Source organism: Amphibalanus amphitrite, unplaced genomic scaffold, assembly GCF_019059575.1.
Source record: "Amphibalanus amphitrite isolate SeventyFive unplaced genomic scaffold, NRLGWU_Aamphi_draft 000147F_arrow, whole genome shotgun sequence".
NCBI lineage: Eukaryota > Metazoa > Arthropoda > Thecostraca > Balanomorpha > Balanidae > Amphibalanus > Amphibalanus amphitrite.
In genome coordinates, this window is record NW_024881642.1 from 198,695 (window position 1) to 224,230 (window position 25,536).

At 53.4% G+C, this 25,536-nt stretch overlaps 1 protein-coding gene across 1 annotated transcript in view; it reads left to right on the top strand.

The window, feature by feature from the left end:
- The first annotated feature begins 4,280 nt into the window (after positions 1-4,280).
- Positions 4,281-25,536, top strand: part of LOC122382819 (roundabout homolog 2-like) — an 80,673-nt gene continuing 59,417 nt past the window's right edge. The window contains exon 1 of the mRNA XM_043368638.1: positions 4,281-4,601. Within this exon, the coding sequence (XP_043224573.1) occupies positions 4,517-4,601 (85 nt within the window). The 5' untranslated portion in view covers positions 4,281-4,516. The remainder of the gene's footprint in view (positions 4,602-25,536) is intronic.

Sequence of the window (25,536 nt, forward strand, 5' to 3'; positions counted from 1 at the left end):
TGGCTGGGCACACATTTCTTCTCCCCGTGTGCTAATCACGCCATGAATTACAGTCCCCGCCGGGTGATCAGGTACCCACGCGCACCCTCGACAGCGATTTGGATGGGTGGAGAGTCGCCGACGGGGGTAACGTCGTCCTCCGGCCAGAATTACAACTTACGAGTTACGACGCACTTCTAATTAAAACTGCGCTCAGAACGAGTTAAGAATTCATGGCCTGGCAGTCAGATCTGGTGTGTTGCATACAGCGCTTCTGCGAGGGATTAAAAAGAAGAAGAAGAAGAAGAAGAAGAAGGAATAGCTCGAATGTTAGGATTGACGGATTGACAGAGCTGGAGCCCGCGCCAAGTAGATAGGATAGTTGTTTTTTGTTGAAACTGCTCGAAATTGAAATGTGTGCAAACGATAGGTAAGTGCAAATAATGCAAGGCAAAATTGATCGCGCAGGCGTTGTCTGAATATTATTTTGCCTAAATCTGCAACGATTTAACATCGTCCACATAACCATAATTTCTTGATTTCAAGAATAGCATCCGTATTAAAAAATCCGTCTCCCCGATCTCCCACTGTCCAGACATAATCCCGGCTCTGTCGTTCCCGCGTTGCCCTTCCTCTGAGGCCTACACAGAGCCATTTCGGCAGTCCAGTGGTCCGAACTGGCCCCAAGTGGACCAGAAAATCCCCCTTAGACCGGCTCGGTGGGCAGACCTGCCGAGTTGGCGGCACTTGGCCGGGCCTTCGACAACAAACTGTCGTGGAGCTTCGAGGAGCTGCAGCTAGCCAGCCGGACTGAACGGCAGTCGACCGAGCAAACTTGGGATCAGCAGCACAACAACGGTCGGGGATGAGGGTTTGGCGCAGGGCTGCGTGGTCTTCCGCTACTGCTAAAACAACTGTGATAGAAGTTATGAATTGTTTTACACCGTGCGAACATCAGGCCAGTCCTTGTCGAATCTGCTTCATTTCGCCTCAGATGCCTTTTTATTGTACTTTTTTTCTACACTGGCAAGGCCGCCCGACATATTTTTCATTCACTTTCCAATTGATCGTTGTCGCAATTTCACAATTCAGCAAGATTACGTAGGTGTTCTTGCCATTCAACTTCCACGTTTGTTATATTTCACTTTTCCTGAAAGGTGAAATATGAGTTTGCATTATTAGCAAGACATAAATAAATTTACCAATATATTGAAAAGTAGCTAAATCTAGCCCCAGTCAATGGATCTGACGGTTCATATGAATCGGCTCCCAAATTAGCGACATTGTGTGGGATTTCTCTGAAAAGTGAAAACTATCCCGGATCGCAGGAAAGAAATCGTGCCGGGTCCACAGCAGTGGACCAATCAGCCGGGCCTTGACCACAAGAGGCGCCGGCTGACAGGCCGTGGCCACCCCACAGAGACTAAATTAGTCCGCTTGTTGGTCCCCGGGGAATTTCCAGGGTAGCCCCGCGAGAGAGGATGTTACAACATGGGCCGTGATGAAACAGTGGTGCCGGGCAATGCCGTCCCCAGAGATTGAGGGCTTTTGGTTTGTGAAAAGATGAATATTTTGGAGAAGATTCTAGGATAGATAGGCACAACAAGCGTTCAACAGTTGACAATGTTATTTTATCCATACCTATGCGTAATAACGTTTATCCCTTCGGCGCTGGTAAACGATCACATTTTCATTGTTTTTAAATGGCAGCAGATTTTCTTCTCTCTTGGATAGCCATACGCCGTTTTCATCACGTTTTCATGAGGGCACAATACAATTGGTCACACTTGGTGCGATTTGGTCAAATTACAGTTGGCAGTTAGTTTTCAGGTTAGGTTGCACTAGTTTCTTATAAATCTGACGAGAGAATCGATGAACACTGTGGCTCGAAATGGCTCGGAAGGACATGAGTAATCCCAAGTCTCATTCAACTTCGAGCTCTTCGTATCCAACGACCCCATGCCCCCCCCCCCCCCCGAAACCATTCAGTCACCGACCCACTATGGTTGGAAACGGCCTCACGGATGGCCGTGGGCAATTTCGGAATATATGTATATTTGGGGTGTCATTCTGTTGGAAATTGATGAAATGTTTTGAATTGGGCAGAAAAAATTATTTAGTTGCGCATTTAGTCTCCATTATTGTACGTGGAATCGGGAGTTTCTGATAGTGGCTTTTTTGGTGCGCCGTCAAAGGTTTAAACAACCGCGCTGGTGATAGCATGTGGAGTACCTCCATGACGTTGTAAAACTGGAATATTGTATATCAAAATAATCCTTGTTATGTTGGCTATCGAGTGGAGTGACTCTTTTTCCCATGCGTGTTCATAATCAGGAACGGCATTGCACTCTGTTTGCAGTGTCACCACAGCAATATTTGCAAAATTACGTTTATGTTTCATTGGACATACAAAAAGTTCTCCATCGACCTCCATTGAGCTTTTTGGCAGAATAAATCTCTGTTCAATTCTGCGTAAGGGGAACGTAAAAGCAGACTGCGCACTTGTGCGCAAAATCGTCCGTGAAGCTTCATCTCCCGAGGCGTACCTACCCGTCGCTTCGTTAGCACCAGGTCGGCTCGTCAGTCTTGCAATCGCTTATCCTTATAAATGATGGTAAGAAGCAGGGTTGCGGAGTCGTGGTGGCGCCAAATCCGACTCCGACTACGACTCCGACTCCTGACTCGTTGCCATGACTCCGGCCGACTCTGTCTCCGACTCCGGACCCCAACCAGTGTTTCGGAGTCGTGATGGAGCTGTTCCGATTCGGACCGACTCCGACTTCCACTGCGGGCTCCTGACCGACCCCGACTCCGACTCCGACTCCTGGCTCGTTGCCGCGACTCTGGGCGACTCTGACTCCGACTCCGACTCCGACTCTGACTTCGACTCCGCACCCCTCGTAAGAAGTAACTGCTCGCCCCTGCACCTGGAGTATGGATATCGTGCAAACGTGTATGGATATCCTGGAGCATGGATATGGATATCCACCGACAGAGCAGACATACAGACATGCTGTAAACGCCATTACACTGCCAATACCATGGCAAATCAAATGGCTATCTATGGTTTTTGATCATCGTTCTACATTTTCCAAAATCTTGAACTGAATGTTGGCAATTTCTCGTGACTACTTCACGACCATGATGCATGCATTTCTGAAATTGAGCTTTTTTCAACCAGCCACGTACTCGTATGATAAAATGAATGTCACCATCGTGTTCTACGCCCAAAAGTACCCATAAAACATGTGTCATGCATGGGCTGCGAATAGGTACCAGTTTTAATTTTCGGGGTTATGTGCTTACCTGATTGACCTGACGTTGACCCTGGCCAGTGGCCTATGTTTGACTGACCCCTACATTGATCTGACACTCTTTTAACACTTATATGAAGGGTTGTGACAGTTGTGACAGATTGTTTAGGACCAACTGATGACTGAATTTATTTAGGACCAACTGATGACGATATAATCGAAACGCAAAACGCGAGGCACCGATTGCGAGGTTCTTAAGTCCATGCTACTGAAAGCCCGATTTCAAGTGTTTGACCTGACCTTGACCCGACCTGTGACCTCGAAATTCAACTTTAAAGTATTCATGTGAATCGTCTCGTCGCGTTCTTCTTTCGTTTGCCGCGCCTCGTGCGTTTCGCTGCGCCTATTTGTTCGCGAGTTATCGGCTGGGGGCGTTGAACGCCCCCCCCCCCCCCGGCAAACGGCAGATGGGGAAGTACCCCAGCAACTGCCGGGTTAATCTGACGCATGTTTTGTCATTTGATCGTCATTTTATTTCTTACTTTTTTGCCCAATCTAAAAAAAAAAAATCATAAATACTCTTTCTCCAAATTTTTGACCCTTTATGACCAATAGTAAGACACTGTGCGTCACTACGTTGATATTTCTCGCCCTAAAGCATAACAACAATATCCATTCAGTAATAACAGTATTCAAAACATGTTCAAAATGCCTCGCGATATCGATAACATAACGAAAGACATAGGCGACTTATAACATACTTGCAATGATGACGTCACACACGCGTGACGTGACGTGACCTCGTCATTTCTGAGTTACTGTATGATGCACGAAAGACACTGGTATACCTATGCAAAGTTTCATCGCAGTCGGTCTACGCATTAACAAGTTATGGGCAAAATATTTTTTTCGCGTTGACCCCCGGCCATCCGTGAGGCCGTTTCCAACCATAGTGCGACCGTCCCGATCGAGTCGGCCCAGTAGTTCCTCCGTCTGCCGCCGGGCGGCGCTGGCGGTTTCCAGTCGCCGTCGGGGTGCCAGTCGGTGTTGTGGTCGCCGGCCGCCAGTCGGTCTTCAAGTGCCTTTGAGAAGGTGCCGTACCGCGAGTGATCAGTGTGGGATACCTCTGAGTGTGTACGGGAGTGTTGTCCAGTCACGGACCGGCAGTGAACTCAGTCCGACTGACTGACTGAGCAGTGACTGAGGACTGATTGGTGTTGACTAGGTCACCAGCGAGTTTCCCACCGGTAGCCGGACGGTGATGTCCGCTCAGTGACGGCAAAATGACGTCGGCTGGAAGTATCGACGACCGTCCCGGCCGGTGGCTGGTGGCGGTCGTCCTGCTTACACTGGGATCCTCCGCACAAGGTAGGTCAGAGTGCCTGACAAACGGGAAGGGGTTCCTGTTTTGGAGCCTGGGCTGAAACACGACTGTTTGACTTTCGTTGCTGGAGTTCAGAATAACGCAGATATCCAACTTGAAATCAAACATTTTTTTCTGGACCCACAACTAGGCATAGGCGGTGGAACGGGGAGGGCACCGGGGCACCGTGCCCCCGTTGATTTTGGCATTTTAACATTAGCCCTATGGGCGTTGCATGGAGAGAATGGGATCAAAAGTCGGCAGTGCCCCTCCTTAATTGAAGGTGTTCCGCTGCTACTGCAGTCTGCAACTAGGAAATGCATGTAGAAGAGCCCAATCACCTGCATCGAAGGACGAAGATGACAATCGACAGAGCCACGATATCGTTATGCAGAATGCCTCTGAGAATCGAGAACACAATAGATTCGTTATGAACTAGGTACTGTCTGACAATAGACAAGACCAGTGGCGGATCCAAGGGGGGGGGGTCACATGGGTCATGCCCCCCCCCCCTTGAGGCCCGGGGGCCCAAAGACCTGCCAGGGGCACCACCGGTCTATCAGGGGTATCACAGTCCTGACAGGGGCACCACAGGACCGCCAGGGGCACCACAGGCCTAGCAGGGACACCACGGGCCTGGTGCCCCTGGGCCCTGACAGGACTGTAACGCCCCTGACAAGCCTGAAGTGTCCCCGGCAGGCACGTGGTGCCCCTGACAGGCCTGAGGCGCCCCTGCAAGGCCGGTGGTGCCCCTGGCAGGCCTGTGGTGTCCATGGCAGGCCTGTGGTGCCCTTGCTAGGCCTCTGGTGCCCCTGGCAGGCTTGTAATGCCCCTGGAAGGACTGTGGTGCCCCTGGGCCCTGACAAGCCTGAGGTGCCTCTGACAGGCCAGTGGTGCCCTTGCTAGGCCTGTGGTGCCCCTGGCAGGCCTCTGGTGCCCCTGACAGGCTTGCGGTGCCCTTGGAAGGACTGTGGTGTCCCTGGGCCCTGACAAGCCTGAGGTGCCCCTGACAGGCCCGTGGTGCCCTTGTTAGGCCTGTGGTGCCCTTGGCAGGCCTCTGGTGCCCTTGCTAGGCCGCTGGTGCCCCTGGCAGACCTCTGGTGCCCTTGCTAGGCCGCTGGTACCCCTGCGCCCGGAGAGGACTGGTGCTCCTGAAAAGTCTGAAGTGCCCCTCGGCAGGCCCGTGGTGCCCCTGACAGGCCCAAGGTGCCCCTGCGAGGCCGGTGGTGCCCCTGGCAGACCTCTGGTGCCCCTGGCAGGTCTGTGGTGCCCCTGGCAGGTCTGTGGCGCCCCTGGCAGACCTGTGTTGACTGGTGTCCCTGCTAGGTCGCTGGTGCCCCTAACAAACCTGTGGTGCCCCTGGGCCTTGACAAGCCTAAGATGCCTGGCTATGACAAGCTCGTGGTGCCCCTGATAGACCAGTGGTGCCCTTGCTAGGCCTGTAGTGCCCCTGGCAGGCCTCTGGTGCCCCTGCTACCCCTGCGCCCGGAGAGGACTATGGTGCCCCTGAAAAGCCTGAAGTGCCTCTCGACAGGCCCGTGGTGCCCCTGGGCCCTGACAGGCCCAAGTTACCCCTGCGAGGTCGGTGGTGCTCCTGGCAGGCCTCTGGTGCCCCTGGCAGGTCTGTGGTGCCCCTGGCAGGCCTGTGTTGACTGGTGCCCCTGCTAGGCCGCTGGTGCCCCTCACAGGCCTGCGGTGCCCCTGGAAGGACTGTGGTGCCCCTGCCCCTAGGGGTGCTCATGGCCCAACAGGCCCGTTGTGCCCCTGACAGGCCTGTCGTGTATACTTGCTAGACCTGTGGTGCCCGTGGTGCCCCTGGCGGGCCTGTGGCGCCCCTACAAGGCCGTAGGTGCCCCTGACAGGTTTGTGGTGTCCCTGGAAGGACTTTGGTGCCCCTGACAAGCCTGAAGTGTCAAGGAAAGACCCATTAGACGCCAGGGTCAAGTTCGTCGGACTGACAACGATTTGCTTACCTGATAACGTTCCTGGTAAGTACTCACTACTCAGCGTCCACAACATATATACACATAGCACATACATATATACTTGCTTACAATTGGTAAATGTGGTTGTGGCTAAGAGTTAAGATACTGACTAAAAATAAAAAATAAAAGAAAAAAAAACTGAAAATGGGGGCACCACCAAAATGAAGTGGACGAAATCCGTTGAGTTTTTAATTTTGGGTATAGGTAGGGGCACCACTTCGATTCATGACCCTCCGCTTGGAGTTTTCCTGGATCCGCCCCTGGACAAGACATTGATTAGAGAAGAGACGTCCTTGGCATCTCACATGTGTTATTTCGAACCATTTTCAAGTCGATTTTTGTCACAAAACATACCTTGACCGCTTTGTAGAATTTGTGTCTTTGAAGGTCCTAAAACGACCGAACCGATTACACCAATTTGTGTCTGATCGATTTCAGTCCCAACTCCCAGCTTCTCGGAATAAGGTTGAATACCTTGTCGACAGCGGATAGCATTTTATGCTTGTGGACTTATTGGAATTTTTGTAAATGTCTATTTTATGTCAACTTGACTTTTAACATATTTTAGAACATGCAGCACATACCTTCCCTATTTTTCTTCCGTAATTACTTGCATGAGCAAAATGAAAAGATATCACAGTTTTGACGTTACCACACCAGTCAAAACATGATCCGTTGTTACCTGTCAGCTCGGCTGACACCTGTCACACCAGTCACAACTGTGACTCGTAAACAACGTCCGAACACCGTCCGGCCGTCGTCCTGGCGCCTCCTGTCGCGCATATAACCAACATAGCTTGGAGGCTATTCAGACTACCAAGCGTTAAGTCACTGCTGCTTCTGCGAGAGCTGCCAAGTTGCTTAGAGCGCCGGGCGTGGTTAGCCCAGGTTAGTGCTGCGGCCTTCGCTCCAGGTGTGCGGGCGAGCGTCCGTTGCTGTCCAGTGGTGTCAGACATTGTCCGACGGAGGCGGTTACTCTAGATTAGAGGGACCCACCGCAGAGCTCGGCTTTGAACCGCTCGAGGACTTCGAATACGTCAGTGTAAATTGTCCCAGACGGGCGGTCAGTGGTGGTCAGTGGCCACTCGCAAGATCGGGGTTATTTGAGGGGGTGGGGTGAGTCGCGTGCTAGTCACTCACGCATGGAACGGCTGGGACACGGACTGGGGCACAAGGTTGCTGTGGCTGAGAAGATAGTTCTTTGACGAGCGGCAAATAAATGGGGATAATGGAATGAATCGCTTGGCAGGGATATTTGAGCGTCATTGGCGGTTGAAGAGTGATTGTGAGCTGACCGGAAACAAAGCACTTGAATCAAAGCGTTGGAAAAAATGTCATTTAAATATTCAGTAACTTCGAAATTGTGCCACATGCTTCATGGTTATGCAACGTCTTGAACATGAGCCCAATGCATGCATTACATTATGCATTGTAGTGTGCCCGTCTGATGACTAGGTCCAATTATTGTCGTCTGTTTCCATTGCTCACGCACATTGGACCGATCGAGTGCATCGCCAGAGCGGCGATGACCAGCCCAGCACCCCAGTCGGCGAACTTGGCGCCCGTCTGCAGAGAGGGAGAGGTGCCCATTTCACAAATGACATCGATCGACGCAGGCCGGACCGGGCCGGGCATCGATTCCTCGCGCGACCGACGCGGCCGGCCCGACGGGGTGTCGACGGGTGCCGCCGGGGTGCCGCCGGGGGTGCCGGGGTGCCGTCGGGGTCAGGCGGCCGATGACTGTACGAGTATCGCCCGTGGCCGGGGCAGAAATATCGCCGGTCGATACTCGGAGCATTTGTGGTGCCTCTGGCGTATCACTAAGGGTGGCGAACACGCTGTGGCCTTTGTGCGTGGTGAAAAACGGCCGAATTCCAGTGATGCTATCGGCTTTGTTTTGTTGTTAAACATGGCGCACTGATAAACATCTTTTAATGGTTTGAATTTATTGGACATTCGTTATGGGACTCTTAAAAATTAAACATGTGCTTGTTTCAGCTTTCGGTATACAATCTACATCCATGCAGCACTATTTCGTGTTGTACTCTACCACCAATGTTGACAAATTACTTTTTTAGCTGTGCCTTTTCACCGTTCATTTCACTCGCAGTTTTCAAGCAACGTTACCTTTTGGGCGCTGCAGAACATATACTGAGTGTTATATAAAGCACAGCAGCAGCCCAATAAGACGGCTATTTCTGAAAGTATGGGACCTTTCCTAACGCATTACCTCCATCACGGCCTCCCATACATGCAGTGACCGAAATATCCGCACGCGGCAGCCGTCTCTGTGCGTTCCATGTACCGCTAATGAGGTGCACAGTGGGAGGGAGGCACCGAATGAATGAAAACGCGCCGTGATTAGTCCGGGGTCGTTAGTTTTCCGAGAGTGGGACATGGCGTCAGGCATCTGCGCCCCCGAGTAGTGATGTAAAGGTGAACGACGAGCGTGTCAACCGGTAAGGTATGAACGCGACCATGTCTCTACTCGTACCTGCGAGGAGTTGACTCGAGCAGATGTGAATTGTGCAGCTTTTTGATGGAAGTAGTAGCAGGTTTTGTCATAGCATTAAATAATTCTTAAGGAAAACTATAGCTTACATGCACACTTTCGAGTTGCTAGTCTGCTTCGCCTCGGCGGGTGTTGAACTATTTCAGGGTGATATGAATGCCAATATAAAATGCGTATTGCACAGATATTTTAGACTACTAATGTTATCGCTCCCCTGAAAGCCATGAATAAGGTCATGCGGAACACGCCACGTCTTATGCACGCTGAGTTCAAGGGAAAATGGTGCGCTAACTTGTTGATAAACAAAAAAGGATACAATTTTCGAAAACGCTTCTTTATAATGAACAGATGGAGCCATTCTCTTGGAAAATACTGTCAGTAATTTGATTTTTGTTTTGTTATCATACGCGGATGAAGCAGCACCATCCAAAGCCCTCTCTCCCTATTGTTGGCATTCGCTTCCACCGAGCAGTCTGTTTATTTTTCCCAGCTGCCGACTCAATAATCGCCCGCGGTGGCCTATGCCGGTCTGTCTCACACTCACCTCTCGCTGTGTTGTGTCTGCACTCGCCGTCTCCCTCCCTTGTTGGTGCGGTGGATGGCTGGGCTCGGAGGGAGGACGAGCCTGGCCGCGTGGCCGACGCCGACTGCTCCTCAGTCAATACATCCATTTCCGGTGCTCCCCTCCCCCTGCGGGTCACAGACGTGCCCCTCCCCAGGGGTCATAGACCCTGCCGATGGAGGAGGGCTGGTGATGGTGTGCTGTGCGCGCCCATCAGCGTTGCAGTCTCCAAATTGCTCGACTGGGTACGCGGCTTCAAACTCTGCCAATTCGTCGAAACTCGAGCCACTATCACGGACACAATTGGATCACGCGAACTCAGCACTACTGCATCCGTTTATGTTACTGCAGATGTGGAATCTCTCGAATTCGCCACTCGGCCCACAGTTTTCCGCATCCGTCATCGACGCCTGCCGGCCGTCATCCGTCATTGATGTCTGTTCCGCGGCGGCAGCCCCATTCCGCTCAGATGCCCGGCCCATCCCCTGTGTAAACGGTAACCCGGGCGCGTGGTCTGCAATGCAATGGCTCGTGTCCGGCGGGAATGAGTTGCTTGCTGCTGTGACAATGGGAAGAGAAACGGACACGATGCCTGAAGAAAATGACTGCGGAACTCCTGTTTCATTGAAACTGGACACCAAATTACTTCACAAATTAGGAGATGGTGCAGGGTGAGAACGGTATTTTGTTTAATTTTAGCTGCCCATGCCCTTTTATTAGATGCTGTGGCCACATTTTTAGGCAGTCGTACTTGAGAAAAGAAGGAACCTATTTTTTTAATTCTGATGTCAAAAGTGATCTAGATGGTTCGCTGTAAAAAAAACTAAAATTTCCTCCACAACCACTCGCGCTTTCGGTCTCCATTTCACCGTGCACACCATGCATATCAATCCTATCATTTAGTTTTATTTATCCGCGTGTTTCGTTTTATTGTGCAGTACCGGCGCCGTATAATTTCCCGGGGCGCCGGTGCCTGCCATGTCTGAGCCTGCCGAGTGCTCCACGGGTCTCACACCTGCTTATTAGTTGACATGACGCGCGCCACAGAGCCTCGGGACACGCTACTGAATCGGCCTTCCGCCGGCCAATGAAGCTATTTCCGAGCGCACTGGCCCGGACCGAAACTAGAGTTACTGCACATGAATTTACTGCGCACTGAGTTAGTGGACAGGGCGTTACCGGATAGTGAGTGGTGAGCTCGTGAGTTTTTGTGAGTTACCGGTCCGTGCGCGGTGCTGAGTGGCGCACTCGGCACCCGGACTGGTTAACCGCGAGTTACTGGCCGTTGAGTCAGCTCACTGTGAGATACTGACCCACGAGTTATCGAGTGGGGACTGGGGAGTAGAGGTGTTGGGTAGTTCTGTCGCCCAGAATGTAACGGCACGGTGACATCCTGTCATCACTGATAACGAGCCTTCTGTGTTTTATCCTGGTTATATTGTTACGCCTTATTTCGGTTCTTTGGTGTATGAGACATTGACAAAAACAGCAAGTAACTCAAGAAGCTTCTAAAAAAAATCCTTCGACTGAAAGGCAACATTTGTTGGCTGCTCTCCCTTATTTCATTATTTACGTTCTATCATTCTCGACTGAGCCTTATGTCAAAGGCCTCTTTGTCCCCGCAGCCAGCTGATCCCCGTGCCTACGGCGTCGTGGCTCGGCCTTTGAGACAGCGACCAGCGACCCCAGCCCCCGCTGTGAGCCTAGCCGGAGTCGATCCGGCCTCTCTCCCTCTCTCCATAACAAAGGAGCGCTCCCCGCTCTGCCCGACAGCGGCCGGTCGGACCGAGTAGCGACCCGCCCCGGTCACAGCCGTGGTCCCACACACGGGCCACCACCCGAGAAAAATCGGCCACGCCGCGCCGGCAGTCATTAATCACCAATTATCTGGCTTACCGTACGGCGTGTCACCAGCGTACTCGCCTGCAATTGATTTTATCGGCCGCCACCGCGCCCGGGCCTGGGCTGGGGCGGGGGCGGCGGAAGGTCTCTCAAAGTGAGACGGGGCGCCGCCCGTCCGTTGTTGAACCCCGAGCACCTCGCCACTGCACTGGTCTGTGCTGATGTCAGGGAGCGCTTCACATCTGCACCTTATTACCCCATCGCCGTCGGAGCAGCTAGGAAGTTACGAAGCGTATCAAAACACCGCGGAGGAGGCTGAGATATGCCGGTTTGGAGCAAGCCTCTCATCCCACCCACACAAACCCTCTTCCCCGCCCAACCGGCTCTCTTTCCTGTTCACTCGGCTGTTTTCCTTGCCCCTCTTCACTTCTCAATGCTCGGCAAGGCTCCAATGCCGTCACTACCTCCACTTCAACGCCATTTTCAGTTACCTTGCACGGGCATCGATTCCTCGTCTCCACCCTGACTACTGCTGCAGCAACATCAACAGAGAATACCGGGAGCTGTCGACGACCTCTTATCAACCTGCTCTGCCTGCGCGTTCCACCGACGCGTCGATGTCGGCGCGTCGTTTTTGTCCTCGCCGCGGCGTATTTGGCGCATTGTCGCGCGTCAGGCGGCTCGCGGCTCGCGCGGCAGCCGGCAGTCGTCGCTGTGTGGCGTGCGCCGGTGGCGACAGTTGACACGTCGTCTGCTTGTTGGCGTCATTACTGGGCGGGCCGCCCCTCTCCTCTACCCAGCTCTCCGTGCTCTCTCCGTGCCACCCTCCGCCGCTCTACCAGCCTCCCCTGCTGGTCTGCTGGAGATGGCAGCGAAAAACGCCGCCGAAATTATCCGAAATGGGGGATGCCGGCTCTGCTAACGAGGCGCAGCTGTCTCTGGTAGGGGAGCGGTGCTAAACAGGCTGGACAGCTAGCAGGCGGGGCGCAGACACCGCGAATTAACAGCTGATGTCGCCTGCAGGGTTGGAACTAGAGCGAAAGGAGCGGAATTGGTGGAATTGGGATACAGATCAGGGAATTGCATCTCCTCAACATGAGCACATTTGGGGGAAATTAAATGTGCTAAACTGATAATGTTTGGCTATGTTTTGGTGTAAAGCATGTACGCCACACTACTCCAGCAGCTTGAGCCGATGCTCCGCCGCTTCGCTTAGTGTGGACTTATCTGATGATGCATCGTATCCATCTCCATACTTTTTCCTTATGCCTCGCCGCGGTGCGCCATGATTGTATTCAGCGGCGCCGGTCGCCGCGGGGCGCTGCGCCGTTTTTGCCGTCGGCACCTTCTCTGCGCCACGATGGCACAATCCGACGCGCGATAGCCGGTCACGAAAATAAACTCGGACCAGGGCAAAAACCCTGCCGGCCGCCGCGTGGCGCCAGACGATCCCGTGCGGCCGACACGTGTGAATGCCACGTGCCACGTGACACGGCATGGGGTTGAGTGAGGTGCCGGCGTGGTCCAACAGGCTGGGTAAGGAAGGAGAAGAAGGTGGTAGCCGTTAGGCATACTCTCGTGGAAAACAGGGGATGGTGGACGGTGCATAGGCATGTGTGGCAGGAGTATGAGTTTGTGTGACATTTTTGAAGCATTTGACAGCGCTGGTGACAGAACCAAGTGACAGCATTGGTGACAGCACCATGTGGAAGTGGTGACAGCAGCCCTCATAACACTGCCATTGTCTGACAGCGCCGCTGCCATTGTCAGACGGCGCCGCTGTCTGCCGCAGTCCGCTGAGTTTACTGACCAGTCCCATCAGCTACCTGCGTCCTGCATGTCATATAGACTGCCTCCACAGTCTGTCAGAAACAGAGGTCTTCTGATCTCAATCCCGACTTAGCTGGATTTTCCGAATAGCGACGTAAGCCGACGTCAGCTGCATCCAGCATTCGCATGCCATGAGGTGGCGCTATTCCGCCGGATATCAGGACAGATATCCTGGATCGGAATTTCGCCCCCCCCCCCGATCACCAGCTGCGCCTGCTGTCGTGTTTCGACCACTGTGGCTAATTCGAATGGACACTCTCATTTCCGGTAATCGTTTCCGGTCAATTGTTGCACCGGAAACACGGTCGGAGGTGCGCTTTTTACGCCTGTTCAGGAGCGGGAGGTTTTGTTTATCATGAACACCGGACTGCCAATCATGTGACACGCATCTGTCTATGTTGATGACGGTGAACAGAGCTGACACGAAAACGAACAGATATGCCTAGAGTGATTTGTTGCGAGTTGGCTTGTTTTTATAATGGAAATACGTCATGGCATCATGCCAAGCCAGAAGTCTTGGCGAAGGTATTCATAGATACTACGGAACACTTAGCTCAGGAGAGCATCTTTTAAATAAAACATTTCGTTGCATCAACGCTAGTTCACCGGAAGTCTCGCCGCCAATATATGCAGAACCATTACATTGGAATTTTCGTCGGGCGAGCGCTGGCGTCTAAAGGGCGCCGTTCGACACAGATGGTCGATGGTCTGTCAGCCGGTGCCGAATTTGGCGGGCCGACAATGCAGCCTTCAGCGGCTCCCAGATCACAGTGGAGCTCCGACACGAGATCGACAGATCGACTCTGGCCTCTGATCATATCGTAGAGCCATGTGGCGGCGGCTTGTGCCGGACTGGAGGCTGAGTTAGTCCGTCATAGTCTCGCCAGCCTCAAGACAGTTAGCCACTGCGCTATCCAGTCACTGTCAGTGAGTCACAACACACTCAACTACCGGTTGAGTGTGTTGACTGTGACTGACGTCAGTCACAGTCAACACCCTCAACCGGTATAGCCAGCTATTCCACCGCACAACCAGCCAGTTACTTCGCTACTACCCAGCCAGTCGTCCTGAGCCCAGTTCGTCCGCTGGTATTGATCTTTCCCGTACAAACCTTGCACTCGCTGCAGCAACTAAAGGAGCAATTAACGCGGTACAGGTGGTGTGTACCCTGTGCAACTGCAAGTATCCAACAGCTCAGGACCTAGAACCTGGGTTCTACCCTTCGCCTGGCTCAGTGAGTGGGTGGGTCGTAAACTACAGGCACCGAACGGTTGTTTATTTTTGGCCTGACCCTGCACCGTCGCGAGCCGGTCACTCCGAGTGCAGCACGGTAATGCCGAGTTGTGTAACAGCCGGTGCTGCTTCTAAGCCGCAGTTACTGCCTCTGAGTAGTCACCCATTTGGGCCCTGTGACGCAGATGGGTACCTATACTGCAGGATCTGAGCTGCGCTGAGCTTTTGTGTAGATCAGCGTCATCATATGGCCTGAGGGGGGGGGGATGGGGAGGGGTAGGAATGTGCACTGGCAGCGTCGTTTGGCTATGTTGTGCCCGATGGATAATACATGATGTATCGCTGGTGTAACCATACCTATAGCTGTGACTGAGCCTGGTCAGCCCCCTCCCCCTCCCCCCCCCCTGCGGCTACCGTATTGCATCGCTCAGCTCCTGTCTGACCATCCTACAGTAAAAAGGCCGACCGCCCCTCGCCGGCGCCGTCTTTTGGGCGGCGGAGGCGGCGGCGGGCGCGGCAGTCGGTCCTCCCCGGTGGCCCTAATGGTGCAGCCCCGGCCGCCGGCGGCGGAGCGGAGTGGAAGCCCGCCTGCTCGCCGCTCCGTATTTTCCCATTTCCTGCAGCGGTCGCCAGCGGAGACTGATGTCGCCATCTCTGTCCAGTTTTCGGCGCGCTGCAGCGAAAATGGCGCGCGGATCGGCCCCTGTTTGTGATGGACGGAAATGGAAGCGTCCCCGCCTCTGCCGCCTCCTGTGTTTGTGAGTTTCGTCCGGTCCCCGGTCCCGGCTAAACACTCGCCCAGCCAACTCCATAAATTGTGCCAAAGTCGCACCTCTCGACACTGGATTGTTTCAGGCTGAATTTATTGCAGGAACTTGTTAAATAAGGACCAGTTCTGCCGGGAAGAATTAAAAACAAAAGTATGCGTTCGTTTATTAGTCACTGCACAATAGAATACAGAGTTTTTACACAGAACATGTTTTTTGCTTACATTTTAACTCTTATATGGACGGTGATGGCGGCGGTCCTGGTGTGATTCCTCATAACGTTCTACCTTCCCTTCTTGCATCTGGCTGCCGACATCTACCTACCACCGTCGTCCTGTGGGCTGTTTGGCAGCTTAGAACGCACCTCGGCACTGACCGCCCGCATATTGCGCCATCGCCGCTACCGCCATTGCTTTGGCGGGTCGGCCGCGAGACGCATAGGAATCAGTGCGGCGGGGCTGCTGTTCTCGCGGCGACGGTAGACGGTAAACAGGGAATAGGGATGGCTGGAGCAAGTGAGACAGGTGGAAGGTTAAGGCTAGGTAAGTAGAAACGTGCCGATTGACCAGTATTTCACGCTAAGGTTAGCTGGAGAACCCAGGCCTTGCTGAGCATGAAGAGAAGACGACTCGGTATGATTTTAAATCCGCCAAGCTAACGAGTGCATTGCCAAATCCAAAGCGCTTTTAATTTCACTCTCATTACTTACGATGGTAAACATTTCCCCAAATGTTTTCCATCCCATCCCGATTCTAACGGGGCGGCTCTCTGCGTCCCGGTGCCAAAGTTGGACGCCGCGTGTGTCGTCGGTCGATGGCGCCTCCCCGGACGCTGCGGGTGTCATTTGGCTCGGCTCTGGAAGCGTCACGGCTCCGGGCCAACGTCTGTGCCGGTGACGGCGCGGCCAGAGCCCGTTCACTGGGTCAGTCGGTACTAAGGCGTCGGTACCAAATGGGTCGTATGCTCATATAGCGCCATGGTGGTAGTGTGGTATACCGGGACGGAATCTGAGGCAATGACGAAAAACTCTGGACTCGAGGGACGTCGTTCAACCTTTAAGGACTGCTTAGATAGCTTTTCTCCGGTGCTTTTTCTGTTTTCTTCTTTTTTTTTCGCGGGCCTTCGGTGACGATGTTCCAGATGTAGGCACAAGGCTGCAAGGGATATGGTGCAGGTCTTCTTTGTTTTCCCCTTTCTTTTATTATTTTCATTTGGCTTTCCTTTCATCTTTTCTTTCATTTTTTTATAATATTTTTGGTGAAAGAACAATGTTGCTCCGCCGGTACCAGCACATGACAATGGCATAAGGTAGGTACACAACTGATTAACTGAATGCGCTGCTTTGTCTAATAAGCATGAGCGCTGCTGGCGGTATCCCTTGCCTTATGGTGCGTATAGACAGAAGACAGCTTTGCTGCTAACTACCAATGCATAGTGATTGCCAGTCACTACCGTTCGCTCGGTTATTATGATGAAAACTCGCAAGGACATCTTGTCCACGCTTCATTGGCTCCTGTCAGTTGAGTGAAATGTCTTCAGAGCTTTCAAGGAAACCTTTTCCACTTAGCTGTAAAGCATTTCACTCAAGCCCATGCTCGGCAGAAATAGCATCTTCATGAGTTGCTGCCAAGAACGAGAAATATGCTCCCCGAGGTGCCCCCGAAAACTAATTGTATCGCAGCGGCTCAGAACTTTTCCGCGCAGAACTTCTCGGAAGCATTCATGCGCAGCGCGAGCGATGCTGCCCGCTCTCCGATAAAGCGCTGAGGATGGTTCGGGGAACCCAGCGATCCAGTTCTGGTCCCGCGCTGACCGCTTCCGCGCCAATTGAGGTTGGCTGTGGATAAAATCGAATGACCCGATGGAATTATTTGAAGGAGCCCTGTAATTGCAGCTGCGAGCCGTTTACCTTCGTGGGGCCCAGGTCGGGATCATCTTGCTTCTACACATGGAAAATTCCAACTCCGGTAACTCGGATGCTGATGCTGACTCGACCGACAAAACCTCGCTGTCTCGGTTGATACGACTCGAACCACCTCTGAGTGCTGACTGGTGCTCGTCCTGGGTCGAGTTGACTGTCGATATTGAGTGTCAGTGCTGACGCAGGCACCGCGACAGCATGACCTCGACTGACCTGAGGCTGAGCAACTGGACGTAGTGACCAGAGATCTTTGTGCTCAATGATGATCTAACGCACGGCTGCAGTGTGCGATCACACATTCATTGCCAAAACTTGCCGTGTTAAACGTGTCAGGCGGAATGCTCCTGTCGTGCGTGATGTGTAACATGAATGACTCGCAAACACCTCACCTCATAATTGACAGGCGAGTCTACTCGAAATCATGTCAAGCGAATCCCAAGTGGCAGCTTTCATCGCTCAGGCGTAACTTTTCCAGCTGAAAGTGGCTGAAATATCCACTTCTGACGGACACGCCATGAGTTGGCTAATTCCGAGGTGTGGGATTCCTAAATCGCGGCTTTCGTCGCCTCGGCCTGTCGCGGTGCGTCGGACCAGACGAGGTGGTTCTCAGGGCGCCAGTTTCGCCGCGCCCGCCGGATTGAGAGGTAATGGCAGGTCTCGAAGCCATCGGCTCATTATTTTCAGCCGGCCGACACCCGAGCGTGGTGATTAGGGCCTCTCACAGACAGACGGACCACGGCTGGCGCACAGCGCGCCGCTAGGGCAGGCGGGAGGCGCCAGTTAGAGGTGTGTGAGGCGGGAGGCACCGGTCAGTGTTTAAAGAGAAAAGGCGGCTGATTGAGGAGTACCTGGAGGAGTTTCTAAAAACGGAATTTCATTTTTAATTCATCATATGTTCGAGAACATCTGCTGATAATTAATGAACAGCAAATGAGCACGCGGACGCGAATGCGAGTAAGTACTACTCTGTGGATAAATGGACTGTTTGAGCGTTATACAGGAGGCAGATACTGTTGTCATAAGTATCGTTAACCCGCGCCCAGATGGGGTCTGCCGAGCAACGCGGTCTGATGGGGGGCCATTTTGGCCCCCCCCCTCAGATCTCGAGAACCACGCAACATAGCGACAAGCGGTAAACGGTGTTGGATAGCCCCAACGGGGAACTACCTTGTGACCCAATTTCATTGACCTCGGTCAAACCGATGACGTCACAGGTCAGGTCAAAGGTCGAATTTTCACCGTTTACAGGCATTTCAAGAAATGCGTTGTAAAATCGAGTAAAATGCATTTCATTGAAAATCATCGATGGGGAAATGTTCTTCAAACACATATTTTGCTATTTGAGGTCACTGATACCAGGTCAGGTCACAGAGGTCAGGTCACTGGGGGGTCACAATATGAAAGTGTCGTGTGATACATGTTTTATGGTCCATTTTACATGACAAATGCGATTATGTGGGTCAGACAGACTTTAGGGCCAGCTTAGGTCACGTTTTGGTCAAGGTCAGGTCAAGGTCAGGTCAAGGTCAGGTCAAATTAGGTCAAATTTCAAAGTTGATATTTTTGCATAAAATGGGTATCGATTCGATGCAGCTCGTCACGAGGAGTTCAATGGTGGTCTCTGTTTTGCGCTACGAGGTCTAAAATTGCTAAAAATTGAGTTAAAAAATTTGACGTCATCAATTTTTAGGTTTTTTCGCTATAACTTGGCCAAAAAAAGAGGTATCGATCTAAAATTTGGTATGTATATCGAAGAGCGCAGGGACTATCACATATATTACGGTTTTTCGAAATTCGAAAAAAAAAATTTTGGAAATTTTTTGAGTTTTTCTAAAAAATCAATTTTCTTGATTTTTGGGGTCAAAATCCCAAAATTTCGAAAATCCGAGATAGCAGTTTTGTAGCGCCGTCTTTTCGCTACAGAACCACATAAAGAACTTTAAAATTGTTTGTTAACTGTAGAATTTGTGTGCGTTTAAATATGTCATGTTTTTTGCTCATTTTTACTCGAACATGACCTCAGTTTGACCTCAATAACTCCTGACCTGAGGTGACCTGTGACTTGAAATTTTGTGTGAAGGTGTCAAATTGATGCCCGGTAAGGTACCCAAAATTTGGCGGCGCTGCGCGCCGCCGTTTTCTCGCTATTTAAGAAAAACCACAGGGGGGCAAAATGCCCCCCCCCCCCCATCAGGGCGCGGGTTAAGGATCGGCGTAAGGCGTTGAACTAACCAGTTCTTGAGACATTAATCACACTACTGGGAAGATGTAAATAGGTGATTGGTGAATGATCACGGATAAAGGCTCTGGAGAAGTCTTGGAGCAGTTTCCCTCAGGGCTGTTGCGTTACTACGCTGTCGTTTGGTACACGCCCACGGCTTTATCGTGCAGGCACCCGAGCGCGGCCTTTCTCTGATGAGTTTATTTTGTCGAGGCATCTGACTCCGCCCCGTGTAATGACAGGTGCGACCTCAGCGACCGGACTCTCGGCTCACCCCGCCTGGGCGCTCCCCAGCGACCAACGTCGTCTCACACTCACCTCCTCGTCTCTAAGACGCCTGGAACGCCTCATCTGCCGCTGTGCTCCCCTCGGGTACCACAGGCGGCCGTATGTAAAATTAGCCGCATCTCTGCCGCTCGCCGCCGTGACTCCCGCAGCGGGCGGGGGCGGGGGCGGCCGTGCTCCCCGAGCTCCGACCCCAGGTCCTGCGGGTCGCCGCCTGTGGAGAAGGGTGGCATTCTTACCGTCCTATGTTGGTCCTGAGGATCGGGGCCGACACACCATCCTGGTCTGAAAGGCTGGTTCCGTACAAAGTCCCCGCTGTCTGAGCTGAGGGTCGGGGAACAGAGGGACGGGCTAACTCAGCAGCCCAGTGTAACCGACAAAGAACGCCATGTCTCACGCGGCTCGTGAGGGGGAATGCTCTCGGGTTTCACACGGGTCTGTTTCTTCATTGGCTTCGTCGGCTCGGTTTTGAAGTTTTTTTTTTTTGTCTTTTTTTGTGGGGGCGAGGGCTTTGGTGATTTTTGTGATTTACATCGCTTCACACGCTTCGCACCTACGGAGGGCCTTTATCCCGTCGATTCCGCTCAATGGCTCTCCATTCCATCAGATGGCTCCCCTCGTTCCGACGACGGCGTCCATCAATCTCGCGTCGCTGCCGTATCGGCTGCGCGGGACTCGGACCACCCCACTTTGTCTCCGGCGCGGCTGCGTATCACCCCGCGTCACCACGTCGGAGGGTATCGGTGCCCGTCCATCTCCGAACATCTCGCGTATCTCCGGAGCCACTCAGCCGACCCGACCCGGCCGATCGGAACTGACACTGGGCTAACGCGCCCGACAGCACGCCGACCAGTGAAGCGCGCACTTACACGAGCCGTCGACACCGGCGGCCTTGGTCTGCGGTAAACAGCGCACAAAACCGGCCAGTCGATGGGCTGGTGTCGGCGCTGCGTCGGTCGTCGATGGACGGCTCGACGGCTCGACGTGAGGCGCGGTGAGGCGTGGCGGGGAAGGAGCCGTCGGTTTGGATCGCGGGCCGCGCGCTTCAGTGGCCGCGGGCTGCTGCAGGGTCGGCGGGTGTGGGGGTTGGGGATAGGATTGGGGTGTGGGCTAGAAGCGGTGTTTATCACACCCCTGTCTGGTTTGGAGGTCAGCCGAGTGTACCGATAGTTCAGGCTTTGCTTACGTAAACAGGATCGATGCTGTGGGAGGTGATGAGGTCAAGCTGCTGCCGATGATGGCGGTCATGATAACGATAACGTCATCGGGTGTAAACTGGTGCCTGCCTTTGAATGGTCCATGGCCCCTCCGTCCAAAATATTTTCTTTTCGATTTTATGCTTGTTTAGTATTGATCATGTCCGTTTCCGCCCGGTCTCTGCTCAGCCCCGTCTACCTCTGCCCACTTCGTATCCCCCATCTCAAGTCACTGCTCCAATCAGTCTCCTCGTCTATTTACGAGGCCCTCCGTCTCTGTCCTGTCCCGTCTCTGTCCTGGCCCGTCTCTTACCGCTGCCCCGATCGTCTGATCTATAGACGGGAAGCTCCGCCGATCGACCGCGCCTGTTCCGGCCGCCGCTCCGTCCCTGTTCCCGGCCCATTGTCTTCGGGGTGCCGTGGGGACGGGCGGCGTCCCCCTCTCTCACTGACCATTAGAGGCCGGAATGCGGCGCGGCCGGCGCACAGCCGTCTGCTCTCAATGGCACGCCATTTGCGGCGGCGGCTCCGTCGCGCCAGCGGCGGCGCGGTGTGGAATGCGATCGACGCGCGCCGAATCGTTGCGGTATTTATGACACAGATGCGCCTCGCGCGTCCATCTCTGGCGGCGCGATGTGGCAGCTCCATTATACGATGATTGGGCCGAATTAATAACCTGGCGCGGCGGAGATAGCGGGGCGATTGGGCCGCTCCGATGGCGATCGAGGCGCGTTGTTTTGGTTTGTCTCTGATGGATGTGGGAGGTGTTTGCCGGGGTGAGAACGTGCGTCCCGCACTGTTTCTGATCTGGGTGCTGATTCAGCTTATCGCCGAGGGAATGCTGCCGCCGACCGCCAGGGAGGCAAATTTGTGAGATGAATGCCGCCCTGCTCTGGAGCGGGCTGACCTTATCTTGCTGATGAAATCAAATCGATTCTACCGAAAATACCCTATTATGGCCTCTGGGGCACAACAACGTTCGGGTCGGCCGCTTGAGTCAAATGCGCCTCTATTTTTGGGCATAGGGTTCACCGATTTGCTAGTGTCATATTGCGTTCATTTGCTGTATTCATATGTATACGGTTGCGGGAAAAGGGATAAAGTGATGCAATGAAATTTGAGTATGGCTTGCAAGGCATATCGCTCTGCTAGCTTCTCTCGCCAGTAAGTGCAGTGCATTCCCTCAGTAAACCACTGAGCTGGAGGCATTCAACCTTTCACTTTTGCCGGCCACCGCGCTTCCACCCCGCACCACCGCGCTAATCAGATGTAAACTGCCTGCATTAGACCTAACCAGATCCCCTCACGCGCTGCTGACCCCGTTTCGCCGGTATAGTGCGCCCGTCCTAGGGCTATGTAAGTTTGATCTCCCTCCATCCAGCGTCCCCCTGCACCATCGCAGCGTCTGTCGCGATGAAAGCTAGCGGCCTCCGACGGCAAAAACTGAGCTAGGGCGGCCCTGGCGGCGGAGAGCGGGGCTGGAGGAGCGCCTGGGCAGTCTCGGGAGAGCGGCCGGCGGCCACCGCGTCGTCCGGCCCGAAGATTGGACGTCAGATGGGCGCGGATTGCGATTGGACGCCAGATTAGGGCTGATTGATGGAAATGCCGCCGAGAGGTGACCTGAACGACGGCGAGACGGGAGGGAACGTCAGTGGCTCGGTGGGAGGGACGTGAGTTGGATGGTGGAAAAGTAAGAAGTGTCATGTTGGCGTTAGTGACGTAAGTAACGAAGTTTTACGTACCCACTCAAATGATTGATTTTCCATAACTCCCGTGGCACTACCAGAAAGAAAGAGGAGGTCGAACCATCTGTATATCCTAAAATCGTCTGCATAATACGCCACTCCCCGCCACCAACATCATGGTTCTTATCGATCGGCGTTCGATGATCTCACCTATCCTTCCATGCGCCACACTGTAATATATGTCTGATTTGACATGCTGAGGCTGATATACATATATTTCCCGAGCGTCTTCATAGCAGCACGTACCGGCTCATGCACCAGTTATGTTCTGTGTTCACTGATTAGGGGCGCACGGGCGTGCACGGGCGCATACAAAACACCGGTTTGATGAGCGACATCTCTTGGCGGCCCGTATCAACAGCCCGGGGTGACGGCTGATGGCGGCTCCAGAGATGGTCTGACAAGGCTGCAGACGGGTGTCTGTGAGCGCCGGTAGATACAACCGTATCGATAGAGTGGGACGCTGGGCGGGAGAGAAGAGGGAGGTGAGGGTAATCCTAGCAGTTAGCGGTCAGTGTCTGTCTAGACATCAGGAACTAGAGAGCGCTGCTGACCTAATGCTTGGGTTATCCGCTTGAATTGCATTGGCCAATTGTCACGTAGCATTGTTGGATACCGTGTGGTTCATGCTAGCACGTAGCCGGAACTTAATATATTGAGCTCCTATTACCTATGCAAATGTATGAAGCTAATCACACGTATTTCATGATTGCGTGCCGAGCTATGTGCGTGAATGTGCGTATCGCCTGCTCTGATAGGGTCCCGCACGTGTCTTTGGGGAGTACTAAGGGGCGTTGCCGGGCCGTGAGACCCCCTGTGTGCGTCACCATCCGGTGCCAGTCGCTCCCTCCTCGGTACACCGCCCTCTGATGACCCGCCGGCACGCAACGCCGCCGGGCCGGTCACACCGCGGTGCCCCGGGCGATTTGTCACGTGTCCTGTGACGTCACTGAGGCCCGCGGGCGGTGCGGCCGGGTCACTGCACGCTGCGGGCTCGGCTGGCACAGAGTGGTCAGCGCCGGAGGGGCCTTGTTCGGAGCGGTGGCGTTATCGATGACACTGCCGCGGGCCACTGTTCGCGAGCTCCCGCAGTGAGGCGAGCCGTGTCCGCTGCTTCTAACGGCCATTCCGCAGCTGTTTTCAGCACTCGGGAAGGCGCGCCTCTGCGATTTATTGATGCATAAATATTAACGCAATTTGCCGCCTGGGCCGGCGGTGCCTCGCGGCGTCACGGTCTTTGATTTGCTGCGCGACACGTGCTACAAATGGAGCCATCTCACGCGATGGCGACAGGACAGGGGACATCGGAGCCAGGGGGCGGTCAGGGGTCGGTCAAGACAAAGAGAAATAAACATGAAATCGATCAGAGGACAGTGGAGGTGGCAGGCGTGGACAGCTATTATTTGATTTTGCATCCATCGCTTTGTCCTCGTGTCAACAGATGTATGTATGTATATTGCCCTTGTCTGTTGTCTATTGTCCTTTCCCCTGTAATCATTCTCGTGCCGTCGGTTGTCAGTCCTTGTGCTATCATAACTTATCAAGCTAACGGAGCCAAAGCGACATTTCTGAGCAGATGCGGCCCTCTCCGTCTCATCACTGAAACTGCTCGCGATCATCGGCATCACTCTCACAGCCCTTCCCTGGCCCTCACCTCTGCCTCCCTACCTTCCGCGATATCCGCCCCAACCCTGCCCTGCTCAGAGCGCCTCAGGCCATCCCTGTCACACGGAGCCTGCTTGTCTGGCTCGCTAAACGCCTCGCTCGTAAACAGGGCGGGTACAGCACGCCGCCTCGCCGTCCGCGCGCGGCCATTCTGACGCGCCGCTGACAGACGGCGACGAATCCGGCGCGGAAATGCGCGGCGGAAGCGACGCACGTGCGGCGTGACGGTGCGCGACCGTCGACGGGGCGGGGCGGGGCGGGCCCTCTCGTCCGCTGCGGTTTCTGTTAGCCACACGCGCTGCGTGCGGTGCTGGATAGGGCGACAGCAGGCAGAAAGCTGGCCGCGCGCGCACAGGTGTAGAATTTCACAAGTAGCGGCGACTGATCGAAGACGCTCCCCAGTGATTGATTCGAAACGAATTGTTTTTAAATTGCCTGTCTGAGCGGTGATTACATGCGTTGGGCATCGGAATGATGCCGCTCATAGCACCGGCTGATCGACAGAAAGTGTGTCAGCTGGCCGGCGATTCAATGAGCCGTGCCCATACATCTCTGACGCCGGCCAATTGTCGTAAATTCAGCGAGATGGGAGAAAATGAATGTTCAAGTAAGGCTAGACACATTGAAATGCATTGAGACATGTGAGGGTGATGCATCGGAACATTGCAGCGTGGTTGCTGCAAGGACGCAGATGTCAGTTGGGCGCATGAATGCATTTGTTGCATGCGTGCTCAATGCTCATGGAGCTTGGTTCGAGCTATATATATGTTACAGGGAGTATGCGATTTCAGTTAGTTTGCAACGACCCTAGGGTGGTTGTAACCTCCCTGAACGATCAGTTTGTTTGCAACGACCCTAGGGACGTTACAAAATAACTGCTCGTTCCGGGACGTTGTAACGGAACTAGGGTCGTTGCAACCTCCCTAGTTAGTATGCAACGAACCTAGGGTTGTTGCAAAATAACTAGGGAGTTTAAGAATTCATCGAGTTCGAGTCTCGTTTCACAGTCAACAACCTTGACCAATGAAAATTTTGTTCAATCTAGTTCAGTTTAAAAGAAAATGAGAACAAAATTTGAACATTCAGCTCAGGAGTATTTCACGACGGCCCATCATTTTGTGCAGATTAGGTGCACATTTGATGCAGATTTGTGAAATTAGATGGGCATTCGCCAGG